The sequence below is a fragment of the Penicillium mononematosum genome (assembly GCF_028829835.1).
Source record: "Penicillium mononematosum strain IBT 11891 chromosome Unknown utg000005l:1.0-9366267.0:1.0-9372171.0, whole genome shotgun sequence".
In the NCBI taxonomy this organism is placed as follows: Eukaryota; Fungi; Ascomycota; class Eurotiomycetes; order Eurotiales; family Aspergillaceae; genus Penicillium; species Penicillium mononematosum.
This window is the reverse complement of record NW_026643275.1, coordinates 155,558-170,153: the sequence shown is the minus strand read 5'-3', so window position 1 is coordinate 170,153 and position 14,596 is coordinate 155,558. Positions and strand designations below refer to the sequence as shown.

Here is a 14,596-nt window from a genome sequence, read left to right as displayed (position 1 = left end):
TTTCAAGTAAAAAACGGTGATATGCCGACATCTACAAGACAGACGGGCCAAGAAAATTAAATGGGGCCTTGGCGCTTGGCGGTTGACTCGTGAGATGTGGGCTACCTAGCTAGTTACTCTTGTTCAACCCTCATGTACACACTGCACATGTACTCTGTGCAAATTGTTTCACTATCTTGTATAAAATCATATCTAGCACAGTCTCTTGGTTTGAAGAACGCGCGAGTTGAACAGACCTCATCTTCCGACGATCCTGCAAATGCAATCGCCAATCCTGATGGCGTGCTCCGCGCAATTCCCTGCACAATTGCGCGATGTCCCCTCATTTTAGATACCTTGAGCTTGATAATATTTATACCATTCATCTCGCACTCTTGACTTTCCAGCACTTGGCGCTTTGCAGCCTGATTCACCCCCTTATGCGAACTAGACCGCAACCACACCGCAACTGGGAGATTTCACCCTTAAAGCTCGCTAGGCAAGCTCTCAGTGCATCTAACGAGAAGACTACGATGGAATTCTCGAAGGAAGCTTTAGACCTTGAGTCTGACATCCGATTCGAATACGATCCATGGCTTCTCGATGATCATCCCCTTCGATCATATCCGACAGAGTGTGTTCCAGGCTTGTCACGTTATCTCCATGAATACTACGAATCCATCGGAAAGCGAAGAGCGATACTCTTCCGCACCGGGTGCCTTATTCTTGGATGCCTGTGAGTTTTGCTGTAACATCTTCTCCCAGACAGCCAACCTGACAACATTCTTTCCACAGAGCCGCATTCCAATGTCTCCGACTGCTCCCAATCAATATCAAACGGATACTCTTGCCTCACGCTTCTATGCCACGTACACACATGCAGTTACAGAGTGGGCCGTGTACGTTCTCTACACTAGATACGGGACCACATGCCCTCAGGTCGTCTCCCAACGAGGGATGTTATAGCCTCCGAACGGCGGTCTGGATGCACAACGGGGAGCTGCAGATTGGAAACACAGTTGCGGAGACCAAGCCCGAGGACATCCTGCAGCGACTCGGTCTCAACCATCTTCTGGCGGAACTGGAAACTGAGAACGATGCTACCACCCGGGCATCTCTTAACCCCGAAATGGCAGGCAGCTTTCACGCTGACGTGTCTCGGTCTTTCATTTTAGTACTTGATGCCAAGACACCGCTTCACGAGCTGTACCCACATCTCGTTGAACAACTTGATACTCTCCGGCAGAGGGGATACCTGTCTCATTGGGATGGGCAGGATGTTGTTCAGCGCCCTGTGACCGTCATGGTTACTGGGGAGGCATTCCCTGAGAGTGATTGTGTCAATCATTCTTATTCTGACATTTTTTGGTCTGCTTTACCGGAAGGACGGTTTATGACGAGTGACTTCACGAGTGATGGCCTCCGACATCTGTCGCCGGTGTGTATATAGTATGAGTGTTGTTGACCTCTGTGATACCCAGTTTGAGTTTGTTTTGATAATCTGAATGATATCGTCGATTTCCAACCTTGTTTATGCTTTAATGCAATGTATCTGCAGCTTCCCATCCACAGCAAGGAGGTTGATAAGGTGGCAGGTGTGCAGCCTTGGGTTGTGATCAATCCAAGGGTTTGAATAGATGTAATATCGGCCATGATATTACCTAGTTGTGGTAATGATAATATTTAGAACAATCTACTATGTAGAGCTTTAAATGAAGCATATCATTACATTCATTATAATAGAATATCAACGGAACTCCCCTTTACGGATGTCCCGTCTGATCCCAGTCAAGATCGGAATTTCTTGATCCACAGAAAAGCAGGAATTTCGAGACCTAAAGCCCACAGCTGCATATCAATCGCCAATTGGCCCAATTCGAGAAGATAAAGAAAAGAAAAAGACGATGACATGCAGACCTGGCTTCCCCTCACAGAATACATACAATACCAGCGGACCTTAACGAAGGCATCGCGGTTGTCGCGACAGAGATACTTGATAGCGTCAAAATACTCAAATTCAATGTGGCAAGCTTTTGCGGAGTTAATATAGGCCAGGACAGGAACTGTCAAATGAAAACGACACACTGATTGGGATGTTCTGATATGCTGAGAGTATGCTCCACCTTATACGCCAATTGAAGAGTTCAATGAAGATCCCCCAGCTATGGCGTAACTGCACACATGTGCATGTGGTGTATGAGGGGAATTGAAATAACTTTGAATTTTCCCTTCTTGTTCGGTCTTTTTTTCTTTCCTTCTCTCTTTCTCTGCTTTCTGTCCTTTCTTGGAAGGAGCATCTTCTACTCATCAACTTTGCCGATCGTACGGGTTGATCCTCTCAAACCAGAATTATTATGGATGAGGAAAGTCATCCGAGGGAGAGAGTGAGTTGAAGTAAGCATCTGAAAGCAACTATTATCTAATTTATTATCTAGTCTGATGCTCAGCCACGCTCACCAGCCAGGACCCGAGCTGCCACCAATGCGGATTATATCTCACCCATGAGAACATCCGTTGAGAATGGCAGTGGTACCCGGCGATATAGCTCAGTTGCTTCGAGACGCAGCAATGGTAGTGGAGTACTCAGTTTGGTCCCTCGCAGTACTCTCGCGCAGCGCACGCAGGCAAACCCACCCTAGCTGGACCTGATGGAACACCCCAGTTGCGGTTGGCCCAGGAGCCCTTCGTACAGCCGGGGTACGCCGATTTAAACCCATCTTATGAACAAGCCTCCAACGCCAGACCAGTCTGGTCTCTGGCAAAGCCGTTACCCCGCGTGGTGCGGCCGAGCATGGTGCCCACCAAGGATGAGCTCTTGCAGAACCTGTCAAATGCCCAGCATCCTACGGAGAACTCACAAAGACTCGGGCTTGACGTGGACCCAAATGATATTGAGCAGGGTCGCATTGATAAGTTTACCGACCCGCGTAAGATGGCTGCCCAAGTTGAGGATGCTCGTCTGCAGCGTGAGAATAATTTCATGAATAAGATCCTCACTGGGGATGGCACCTCCGCTAGACAGACTTCGCGCATGTCGCGTACCTCCTCGGCCAGGGGAAGACGCCCTTTGGCCTGGGATCTGGCCCCAGATCAACTGTCGACTGTGCAGGAAGGAGATTCTCCGGACAACGATGCATCAGAGGAGCGGCCGGAGCTCGATGGTGATCAATTGGAGAATCAAAACCTGGGTGCAACACTGGACGCACTCTTGGATATTCCCGAGCTGGAGAAGGCAGGTTACCCCGAAGACCTGCACCCCCCTTGTTCAGGAACTGGTCGAAGATGAAGTGCACAACAACCACACCACCTGGTCGGTCATTCGTACGCACCACCGTGAGGTTCTCGCGGAGGGCCTGGGTGTGTTTGCCCAGCTCACTATGGGTTTCTGTGTCAACTTGTCTGTCACCGTTGCTGACCAGGGCAATCCCAACACAACCGCCTGGGCCTGGGGCTTGGCGACTATGATGGCCATCTACATCTGTGGTGGTGTTTCCGGTGCCCACCTCAACCCCGCCGTGACCATGGTGTTGTGGTTCTTCCGTGGCTTTCCCAAACGCAAGATGCCCGAGTACTTTGCTGCTCAGTTCATTGCTGCCTTTTGCGCTGCTCTTGTTGCGTATGGAATCTATTACGAAGCCATTCAAAACTACCTCTACCACAATCCGGACACCGGTATTATTAACAGTTTTGTGACGAATTCGCGTGCAGCTTGGGTTGGTTCTACCACAGCGTTCTTCAATGAGTTTATGGGTACGGCCCTTTTGATCGTCACCATTCTGGCCCTTGGCGATGACCAGAATGCTCCACCTGGTGCTGGTATGAATTCACTGATTATTGGGTTGGTCATTACTTGTCTGAGCATGTGCTTTGGCCACCAGACCGGAGCGGCATTCAACCCGAGTCGGGACTTTGGTCCGCGGCTTGCGCTTCTCGCCGTCGGCTACCCTAACACTCTTTTCACTGACCCTTACTGGTTGTATGGGCCTTGGGTTGGGGCCCTGAGTGGTGGGTTTGTGGGCGCTTTCCTATATGACTTCTTCATCTTCACCGGTGGTGAATCCCCCCGTCAACTACCCACTTGAGCGCACCCAGCGCGCCCTGACCAAGAGTGGGAGGAGGTGGAGGCGCCGGCTGCAATTGAAGTAAGAGTAAGGTTCCACGGTCAAGTGTTGAATATTATGTCTCCTATGGTGTTGAGGGTCTCTGATTGGTTCATTTTACACATTCTTTTTTGCATTTGCTACCTCGGTATATTATATGTAATGAGATGTCGGTGAGGACGTTAGCGATTAATCATATATGAAGTATACCCAAAGTCTAATACAATAGGGTATTTTTCCACATCCCATGCCCAAACAACGTCATCCTGGCTCATTTCCTGCATATGCAAGTTCCAAATAGGGCTAGCACATACATCCTGGTACACAAGGAACAGGCAATACAAGACAAAATAATCCAAAATTTACTGAATAGGCGTGCAGCTTGGGCATGAATCCTGAATGGAAAGATCTATATATTGAAACTTCTAAGGTTGCCACAAAATCGATTTACCTACACCATATCAGAGAGAAATGGGAAGTTTCATCCTTTCCGGTGCACCTCTCCAAGTCCTTATTAGAGAGTATTTACATGGGTATTATAGGGCTATGTACACTAAGTATCGTGTTGGTGTTCTAGGCAGTGTAATGGACCAACAGCTAACCCGTAAAAGACTACGCTATATTATTCGAGATACTAGGCATGTTAACCAGGTCCAAGACAAATGTTTATATATGTTTGAAATGCCAATATTATTTTATTTTATTTCAGTTCTTTTTCTTTTTTAAAAGAATAATATAGGTGCATAATGTACCTCGCCACACATCTATATATGTCGATGTACACAATCCCCCGCATGCAAGATTGGAGAGTCTTGGCTCCGAGGCCCACGCTAAAAGACACCGTCATCGCTCACCGTTTTTTCTCCGTCCCCTGTCAACATTGGAAGAAATTTCTCCAAAAGTGAAGTCTTCCATTTTGATTGTATTTGATTGATTGTTGACGCATTTCCACCTAAAACGCCCTATTTCTGCACGTTCCCATCGTCTCGTGCTATCTCCCGGTGTCGCGCGATCAGCCGCTGATCCTGCAGCTCTGGCCCATTTCCTTTTTCTCTTTTCTTTCGCATTTCACATTTCCACCTTTCCACCGCCATTCTATTCTCTTATAATTTTCTTCCTATCTCTATCTTCCTCTTGCTGCCCAACACGCTTTGGACATGGACTACCGGCGACTACAACACTCATACCCGCCACGGCCTTCACCTTTGGGGGCCTCGCAAGAACCTCGCGATCCACAACAGTTCCCTACGTCTTTTACAGAGTCTCGTCAAGAGACCGACAAGCCTCGCCCATACCCTTCTCCCTCTTCAAATACCACGCCCTCTCCATCACAGCTCTACCAGCCAAGCGCTCTACGAACGTCGAATACTTCTCGAGATACTTCCAGCGCATACTTTCCGAGAAATGGCCCAACACAAGTACACCGTCGGCATGGGAGTCTCGAGACGAGGAATCCTGAACAAACGCATCGCAGGAATAATTCGCAGCCTCAGACTGTTCGGTATCGTGAAGGTAGGCAATCTCTTCAATGTTCGTGTTTACTTTCCCTCTGCCCGGTTCCGATGCCCCAGATTCAAGATTCCAAGGATCGGACTTGTGCCGTGGTTGGCCTCCACTTTGTCACTTTGTTGCAGACCCCTTTTGAGTATGCGCGACCGGGGGAATGCATTTCTTGTAGCCATCGGATTTGGATGGTTAAAATCTCTCGACGCCTCAAATCCCATCCAACACTTCCTCCTCTTCCCTTGCCCAAACACACGCGTGCCCCTGATGGATTTTCCCCGGTGGCGCAGATCGACTGGACGACAGCTCGGGAGCGCTAGTCCAGGTTGGGTCTAGCGTGTCCAGAGGAGCCCCTGCCATTTTTGGACTAGCGTGGGAGCTTCCGGAGTCACGGGTTCTCCTCGATCTGGCCCTTGCTTTCCCTTTTGAACTGTTGCTCACTCGTTCACAGGGCTCTTAGGTGCTTCCGTTATGAATAATACGCCATCACAACACGAAACAGCGCGTCGTACTTCCCAGGGTAGCAGTGGGAGTCCTGGATTTTCTGGTGAGCACCCGACTTGGGCCCGAGAGCCCCGTGCAACCGTCCTTGTCGCGACACATGGATTTCGTCACTCGCCCGATCGGGACATGCGCGGTCATCTTGGGTTTCTCTCGCTGCATCAACAAAAATTTTGCTAACTTAAGCCGATCTAATAGGTCCGAACGAACGGTCCGCACCACCCGCGCTTGGGAATCGCCAAATGCCACCCCCATCCCCTCCACACTCATATTCCTCGCGAGCCCAATCAACCCACGCGCCTGGGGCCTCTTTGGCGTCGCGCGATGTACCTGGTGGTCAGACACTCCGACCGGGCAGCAGCATGTCGATATCCGCTATGTTAGGCTCGGACCCAGATCGGTCTGCGCGAGAACCTGCGCGAGAACCTGTACGGGAATCAGCGCCGTTCTTTTCGCGACCACCTGCATCATCGACATTCGTTAATGCACCGTCGTCATCTTCCGCCGCCATGTCCCCACCCACTGCCCCGGCAAGACCCTCACCGCTCGATAACTCTTTCTTTCGTCGTTCGCATACACCAGAAAAGCCATTCTCGAAGCCTCAAGGCGCCCGTACATACCGGTCTGGGTCCGGCGGAGGTTCGAGTGTAGGTGGAGAGCAGTCGGTATTCGGGGGATTGACGCGCTCGTCGCTCTCACAGTATCCCGAGAAACCACACTCGACGCACCCTTCGCCCCGAATCTCCACGGCAGAGCCACCGTACAGTGAACCGCGTCGCATGAGTCTCAACGGTCCGATCACCCGGCCCAGTAGTCAGCCACCCCACGCAGATGCACCCACACGTCCTCCTGGCTACAGTCCGATCTCCCAGCCCGGAGGGGTCGCGGATCGCCCCTTCGAATCCGGGCCTCGGGCTGCATCTGGGTCGTACGGAAGTCATGATCCACAGCATGGTCGGATTGCAAACATATTTGGCGAGCGGCGCTCGGAGGATACTGCGCAGCGGGAGCGAGAACGGGCTCCGGCGCATGGATCAGACGCCAAGTTGACCCAGCCTGAACCATATCGGTATGGCTCCCACTACGGTGAACGCGACCCGCTCGATCGTCACAAGAGCGGCTCTACGTGGGACCACGGTCGCTCTCGCCCTCCTTCGCCGGAGAGCAAGCGCTTCCCTGCGCCCGAGCACGGTTTCGGGTTTGGGGCCATTCAAAGCTACACTAAATCACTAGGGTCGCAATCTGGCGGGAATAGACAACCTCAGACCTCTCTTCAGTCTCGAAGCAGTCAACCAACTCCGCCGCCTCATGATCCATATCTCAGACACCAAGGGCAGCCTCCACGGATAGGATCAACCCCTGCTATCACCGCATCCACAGCTGCTGCATCATCGGGTCTAGCAGCCCTGGCTGATGAGGGACGACGCAAAGGAAACGATGAGCTGCGCCACCATCGCAGCCTACTGGCTGTTGGAGTTGATGGGAAACGCGGTGGCCGTGCATCGCCGCTTCCCCAAGCGGTACAAGGCGCTCAAGCTCCATACATTGGCCCCACTGGCGAGCCAGCTATCAAGAATGAACTGGGGCGAGTGTTCTCCGGTATTGGCAGTGGCGTTGGTGGTGTCACCGCGGCTACTGGTGGCAGTGGACCATCAACACCATTAGGCACTAGTCCTTTTAAGCGCGATAGCCTCACAGGTCGCTCGATGAATGAAGGGATGGATGACGCGTCTAAGCTTGCTCGACCATCCTCTGCAGCCGGCAGACGGTCGAGAAAGTCCCGCGAGGAGGAGCAGATGGAAATTGAGGCCAATGACGCCCGAGGCATACTATCAGCACGTAACGCCCGTCGCGCTCGGCATTCCCACCACCATCACCATCAGTATGTTCTACCCAATCTGATACAGCTCGTGTCATCCGTATGCTAATATTCCTCTAGCCACCACCACCATCGCCACAAGGTAGACGAAGAGGCGGCTACCCTGAGCTCCCTTCAACGTCCTAGCTTCTTCCATCGAACATCCCCGGCGGAGCCTCCTGGTGCGCACCATCACCACCAACACCACCATCACCATCATCACCATGCTCCTCGACCAGCCACCATTCCGGCAGCATCTCCTATCCGTGAGCCTCGTACTACGGTGAACCTGGAGCCGTTGCTTTCGAGTGTGGCCCATCTTCCTCGGCACCACCTTGGCTCAACGCTTTATGCGCCTCGCATCAGGACCCCCACTGCCAAGTCCTCTTTGGATAGCTCCAAGTTTGGATATACAACGACCCCACAGCCTCTTCCACGCTTCGAACAGCGAGAGAATTGCACATTCACCGTCCGGGTCCCCCGCTTCCGTATCAATCAATCTCATAGAGAGGAAATCTGTGCCCGGCGCGCCCTTTGGGGCACCGGTGTTTATACAGACGACTCAGATCCTGTTGCTGCTGCCATCCATTCCGGCTTCATTCGCGGTGCGTGGGGCGACGACGTGGACGAGTCAATGCTCGATCTCGAGATTAAAGATACCTACCAGCATGCACCGCCGCCCGAACCCACTACTGATGGCAAGTCGCCGGTCAAGGGGCCACGCTTACCGCCCGTACCCCCAACCGATAAGGACTTGCACATCACCCTGCTCGTTCTTCCCCGCGTGGCCCAGTATGACAGCACTCTCATGTTCGGGCTGAAGTCTCGCAAATGGGACGGTCGCCACGATGGCATGAGCTTCAAGGTCCATGCCGTGGACTGGGTGGACGAGGGCGTTGCTCGCGGCGAAGAGCGCAGCGGAGAGGCCCGTCGTAAACGTCTCCGCACGCTTATGCAAACCGGTCGCATCTGCACCGGGCCTGCCATGGCCAAAATAGATGAGCTACGTCGCGACGGGGTGCAGGTACCTCGAGTTATTGATGGCCAGGATCAACCGGCAGCTGTGCAGCCAGTCTCCTAATGGTCTATCTGCGCTTGACCTAAGTTGTACCAAGTACTGGCTCCAGATGCCTATAACGATGACTTTTTCTTATTCTTTTTCTTTCTCTCCTTCCCCGTGGGCCATATTCGGTGTACTCTCGTATTTCCAAGGTGTTGGCTGGCTTTTTCTTGTTATTCTCTTATTCAAATTTGTTCGACACCTGGGCATGTTTTGTTGGCCGGATGAACGGGATCGGATGAAAGGGAGATTTTCCTTGGTTTTTATTTTTCTTTTCCCTCATCTATACATAATCTAGCGCTATTTTCTATTTATTCCCTTATTACTCTGTAATAGATTGAGATCACATATCTATGTACTCCATATATCGCCTTCCGAAGTACATTTACGCTAGAAGCTCTCCCCGCATTGCGAGTGATCGCCCGGAGGACCGGAGTACATGTATTGGAGTTTGGAGTTTGGAGTTTTCTGTATATTTGTCTACATATGTATGCTTTATTGTTATACGAAACATTGAATTCAATCCCTTCTGAAACAGAATACATAATGACATTCACATTCTCCAGATGTCCGATAATCCACTCCCTTGTGACTGCGAAGATCAACTGAAAATGGACCGAGGCTCGTTGGTGGAGCTGGTATTGGTATTTCCGTATTAGATACTTGCGCTTCTAAGCCGAGTCGAGTTACAGATGTAGACATATAAGTAGTTAACACACATTAAAAACAATAAATAAGATGAAAAGATATAAAAGAGTCAACTACCACGTAGGATCTTCAAACTACAGCCCATTCTCCTCATCTTCTCACTGTTTCCCGTGGGAAAAGAAGCCGACTCGGTCGGGACCGACTGAGATACAAACCTGGGCAGTCCCCCGGTACCGCGTTTTACCGGCTTCCCCGCCAGCCGAGGCTTTCCTGTCTCTCGTCATTAGGCCACTTCTTATTCTCCCTTCTAAGCTTCACCTCCTTCACTTCTCCTTATACCCAACGTCTTCTTCATATAACCAGAGGGATGTTCACTGCTTCTGCTCGAAGCCGTCTTTCTACCCTGCCAAGGCAACGCCTTCCGAACACTCTCCTCGCCCGCTCGGTAAGTCCTCTGGTTACAAATGCCATTTCTGCGAAATGCTGTGAAATATTGTGGGATCAAGCCATTGACTCGCATACAGACACTCACAATGGCTCCCCGACGAACGGCATCTTCTGTCCCTGAGGGTGAGTGACATACGTCCGGCGCAACTGCGGGCTATCACTAGTCCATCCACACCGGAGAAGCAGACATACTGACAGAACAACAGGATACAAGGAGGACCTCTCCAAGGGCAAGATGCTTCGATTCGAAGACTCTCTTCCCAGACTCCCCGTTCCCTCCCTAGAAGAGACTAGCCGTCGGTACCTCAAGTCCGTCCACGCTGTTGTCTCCGAGTCCGAGTATGAGCGCACCAAGAAGGCTGTGGAGGAGTTCGTCCGCCCTGGTGGTCAGGGTGAGTCTCTGCAGAAGCGTCTCTTGGCTCGCGCCGCCGACCCTAAGATCAAAAACTGGCTCGCCGAGTGGTGGAACCAGGCCGCCTACCTCGCTTACCGCGACCCCGTCATCCCTTACGTCTCCTACTTCTACTCCTACCGGGACGACCGCGAGCGTCGCAACCCAGCCAAGCGCGCCGCTGCCATTACCACTGCTGCGCTCGACTTCAAGGCGAAGGTCGATGATGGCTCTTTGGAGCCCGAGTACCTCCGCAAGGAGCCTCAGGCCATGAGCTCGTACCAGTACATGTTCAACTGCTGCCGTATCCCCGCCGATGGTGCGGATTTCCCCTCGCAAGTACCCCGCTTCTGAGAACCAGCACATCGTGGTGGTGCGCAAGAACCAGTTCTTCAAGGTCCCGCTCGTCATAGACGGTCAGCAACTCAATGTCTCTGAGTTGGAGAAGCAGTTCGAGCGCATCTACGAGATCGCACAGCCTGCGCCTCCCGTTGGTGTGCTGACTGTTGCCGACCGTGATCACTGGACTGCTGCTCGCAAGACCCTCGTTTCTCTTGACCCTGCCAATGAGCTGGCCTTGCAGGAGATTGAGTCTGCTGGCTTTGTGGTCTGCTTGGACGACGCTCGCCCCATCACTCTGGCTGAGCGCTGCTCGCAGTACTGGCACGGTGATGGCTCCAACCGCTGGTTCGATAAGCCTCTGCAGTTCATTGTCAACGACAATGGCACCGCTGGTTTCATGGGTGAGCACAGCATGATGGACGGCACTCCCACCCACCGCCTGAACGATTATGTCAACAACGTCATCTTCAACAAGAAAATCGATCTCTCCGCCCAGTCCGTGCGCTCCCAGCTCGCCGACCCCAAGCCCATCAACTTCAAGCTGAACGACGCCGCCAATGAGGCCATCGACTTCGCAACACAGTACCACCGCAAGCAGATCGGCTCTCACGAGCTGGTTGTCCAGGCCTACCAGGGCTACGGCAAGGGTCTCATCAAGAAGTTCAAGTGCAGCCCCGATGCCTTCGTCCAGATGATCATCCAGCTGGCCTACTTCAAGATGTACGGCAAGAACCGTCCGACCTACGAGTCCGCCTCCACCCGCAAGTTCGCCGAAGGCCGCACAGAGACAACCCGCACCGTCTCCGACGAGAGTGTCGCCTTCTGCAAGGCTCATGAGGACCACACCACCCCCCGCGAGGAGACCGTCAAGCTCTTCCGCGCTGCCCTCGCCCAGCACACCAAGTACACCCAGGAGGCTAGCGCCGGCCACGGTGTCGACCGTCACCTGTTCGGTCTGAAGAAGCTTCTTCAGCCCGGCGAGAAGCTGCCCGAGATCTACCAGGATCCCGCGTACGCCTACTCTTCCTCTTGGTACCTCTCCACCTCCCAGCTGAGCTCCGAGTTCTTCAACGGATACGGATGGAGCCAGGTTATTGACGATGGTTTCGGAATTGCCTACATGATCAACGAGAACAGGTAAGCACCAAGCATCCCCATCCCTTTTTTTTTTATCTATTTGTGCATATCACTAACTTATCCTTTCCAGCCTCAACTTCAACATCGTCTGCAAGCGTATCGGCGCTGAGCGTATGAGCCATTTCCTCAATGAGGCTGCCACTGAGCTTCGGGATCTCCTCATGCCCGACCTGGTTGCCCAGGCTGAGAAGCCGAAGCTGTAGATGTGTTTTGCATATACCCGGTTTTTGTTAGTTTTGGGTGCTTTGGATTTTTGTTTCCTTACTCCAGCGCCTGATAGATAAATATATCTTTGTTTTCTTCAACTTGGAATGTCTTGTATCTACATCTATCTGTTATTGTACACAACATGATTTGTCTCTAGCATTACGATGTGCTGTGAATAGATCGAATTGGATCGATGAGTGTATATTCATAGAACCGTGTCCCTAACTAAGCAGCAGGTCGCCCCCTCTCTACCTAAATGTTGAGGGCAGCGCAGCCTGGGGGTAGATGACCGTGAAATGCCACACGCCTCGAGGAGTAGAGTGTTGAGAATCTAACGGCCGTTTGCCTCACTTGGAGGGCTTCGAATGCAAATCAATAGCGCAACAACAAATTGGATTATTGTATGCATGTGGTTCTAAACCCATTCCACAAGGTGTAGTCATGGAAGATGTCAACCACCAATCTCCGACCTACAGTGAAGCAGGTACGCTGACCAAAAGGGTCTTTTGTGTGCGGAAACGTCTTGGAAGTGTTCATTGTAGCAACGTCAAGTTTGTTTGACGTCTGAATACTTCAAACATCCCTGAGCGGCATTGGAGAGGGTGGTTGCCACCACCTTGCTTCGAGACAAAAACCCCCTCACCATCTTGTCGTATAGATTGCTCAGCCGGATGATTTCCTGGCCGTTAAGTGGGGAGTCATAGGAGGTGTCTCTCTTAGACAGTACGCGGAGCTCCTGACACTCGGGGTCATTAGGATGCGCATCAAACATACTGGAAGACCAGGGTGTGCATCTGGATGGCCTCTAGGTCGAGATCGGACTCACTATGGCCTGCCGACGTAGAGTGGGCCGTACAATTTTGCTTTCCGCTCAAACTGCCGACATGCGGTATGATGTGCGGAATCGAACAGCATGTCCACACCAAGATTTCAGGCGAGGATCCCGATTAAGCGCCCTCGTGAGAGCGAGAGTGGATTGTCAACGACTTTGTTCGACGCAGCAGTGAGCAACACCTTTACCTGGAGCGCCATCATTGCAAGAACTATGGCTACCGCTATGGTCGTTTTGCCTGTTCCAGAGGAACCTTGGATGAGGCCAGGACCGACCCAGGCGCAGCTGGGCTACCTTCTATAAGTACCAGCCACTCTCCGCTCAGGATTCACCATGGCCGACACATATTCCTTGCGAAATTTTCGTGGGAGACTCGAGTGAGAAAGCCAGTGGTTGATCCTGAAAGGCTATATCCCCAGTACTTGGCCAATTGCCTGTTGAAAACGGCCTTCAAACGGCTCTTATAATTTTCTCGATATTCGGTAGTAGACTTGGTGAATGTCTCCTCTTGGTTTGGATCAAGGTGACAGACGTCCCGGACGTATTGTAGGCGCTGCTTGGCAAGGTCGGAGGGAAAGGATGAGAGCAGCTCGATGGTCAAAACAAAATAGTCGGGGCTGGTAACGTCAAGCTCTGTGCCATGAGCAAGGACATTCCGACTAGGTGAGGATCCCGCTCTATGGTTCTCAGGCTTATCGCCATACACGCACGCCTTGGTACCCGCCGTAGTCAAAGCCCTGATCTTTCATCGATCGGAAGGGTGTTAGGCGCCGTGGTGATGAGAATCTTGTGCTCACTTCCGTCAGACCGGGAGAGGAGACCATAGTGGTTGATGACAAAATCTCCCAGTGTTTCATCGTTTAGGACCGTGCCCTTACAGCCCTTCGCCTTGAAATCGCCCTCTGTCACAGGTTCCGAATTGACGACGAAGAAGACCATCCAGAGTAGTAGGACCGGTTTTGCTGTTTTGCTGGAAACGCCAATGGACACCAGTTCGATTCCTTCGCGGGCAAAGTGGATGGAAGTCACAATCCTCCGCGGTGAAGAGCAAGCCCCCAGTGCAGAGTTCGAGTCTAGGCTGCTCTGAGTCGAGGACTAGACGGGACTTGACATTGGCAAAGCTGTAACCAACTGACAATATGCTTGGTTTTCATTGACGCAATTCGTTGTTGCCTTGGATATTGTAACCCACAGGCTCGTCAAAGGCTCGAGCAAACTCGTTGAAATCCATTGCTGGTAATTGTCAAGACTGTAAGAGACATGAACTGTGTTAGCCAACTGATCTGTGATAAACCCGCAGCGGATTCTTCGATGTGATCGAACTTACCGAATATGGGTTGACCAAGTAAATCTGGGAGCTAGGGGCGAGGAGTAAGGATATTCAGATCGACCTCGTTAGAGGACCAGTTGTGGGAAGAGACAGAAAAAAAAAAAAATTTAGGACTTCAGCGGGCTAGTGCGACAAGCGAGGGAAACTTGAACACCAGTCGCATAGTGTCTAAAGCTCAATACAGAGATTAGCATACAAGTAGGAGAAAGGAGGAATAGGGAAAATAAATCTCTACTGGTAACAATGTTGGGAGAAAGTGAA

General features: G+C 51.8%; 7 protein-coding genes across 7 annotated transcripts; 5 read left to right on the top strand and 2 right to left on the bottom strand.

Annotated features, from left to right (window-relative positions):
• Positions 1–314: 314 nt before the first annotated feature.
• N7519_008183 (uncharacterized protein) lies at positions 315–1,429 on the top strand (the record flags this gene model as incomplete). Its single annotated transcript, XM_057294959.1, has 2 exons — positions 315–715; positions 775–1,429. The coding sequence occupies 2 exons, from the start codon at positions 315–317 to the stop codon at positions 1,427–1,429; spliced, it is 1,056 nt and encodes a 351-aa protein (XP_057142841.1).
• Positions 1,430–2,333: 904 nt separating this feature from the next.
• Positions 2,334–4,061, top strand: N7519_008182 (MIP/aquaporin family protein; the record flags this gene model as incomplete). The annotated part of the gene is made up of 4 exons (XM_057294958.1): positions 2,334–2,363; positions 2,415–2,528; positions 2,582–3,215; positions 3,268–4,061. The coding sequence occupies 4 exons, from the start codon at positions 2,334–2,336 to the stop codon at positions 4,059–4,061; spliced, it is 1,572 nt and encodes a 523-aa protein (XP_057142840.1).
• A 1,175-nt stretch (positions 4,062–5,236) lies between these two features.
• N7519_008181 (uncharacterized protein) lies at positions 5,237–9,022 on the top strand (the record flags this gene model as incomplete). Its single annotated transcript, XM_057294957.1, has 4 exons — positions 5,237–5,591; positions 6,034–6,219; positions 6,282–7,965; positions 8,023–9,022. 4 exons carry the CDS (start codon positions 5,237–5,239, stop codon positions 9,020–9,022), a joined length of 3,225 nt encoding a protein of 1,074 aa, XP_057142839.1.
• Positions 9,023–10,182: 1,160 nt separating this feature from the next.
• N7519_008180 (carnitine O-acetyltransferase CAT2) lies at positions 10,183–12,169 on the top strand (the record flags this gene model as incomplete). The annotated part of the gene is made up of 4 exons (XM_057294956.1): positions 10,183–10,219; positions 10,303–10,826; positions 10,876–11,966; positions 12,037–12,169. The coding sequence occupies 4 exons, from the start codon at positions 10,183–10,185 to the stop codon at positions 12,167–12,169; spliced, it is 1,785 nt and encodes a 594-aa protein (XP_057142838.1).
• Positions 12,170–12,720: 551 nt separating this feature from the next.
• N7519_008179 (uncharacterized protein) lies at positions 12,721–12,945 on the bottom strand (the record flags this gene model as incomplete). Its single annotated transcript, XM_057294955.1, has 1 exon — positions 12,721–12,945. The coding sequence occupies one exon, from the start codon at positions 12,943–12,945 to the stop codon at positions 12,721–12,723; it is 225 nt and encodes a 74-aa protein (XP_057142837.1).
• A 141-nt stretch (positions 12,946–13,086) lies between these two features.
• On the top strand, positions 13,087–13,308 carry N7519_008178 (uncharacterized protein; the record flags this gene model as incomplete). Its single annotated transcript, XM_057294954.1, has 1 exon — positions 13,087–13,308. The coding sequence occupies one exon, from the start codon at positions 13,087–13,089 to the stop codon at positions 13,306–13,308; it is 222 nt and encodes a 73-aa protein (XP_057142836.1).
• Positions 13,309–13,333: 25 nt separating this feature from the next.
• Positions 13,334–14,236, bottom strand: N7519_008177 (uncharacterized protein; the record flags this gene model as incomplete). The annotated part of the gene is made up of 3 exons (XM_057294953.1): positions 13,334–13,742; positions 13,814–14,100; positions 14,198–14,236. 3 exons carry the CDS (start codon positions 14,234–14,236, stop codon positions 13,334–13,336), a joined length of 735 nt encoding a protein of 244 aa, XP_057142835.1.
• Between the last annotated feature and the right edge of the window lie 360 nt (positions 14,237–14,596).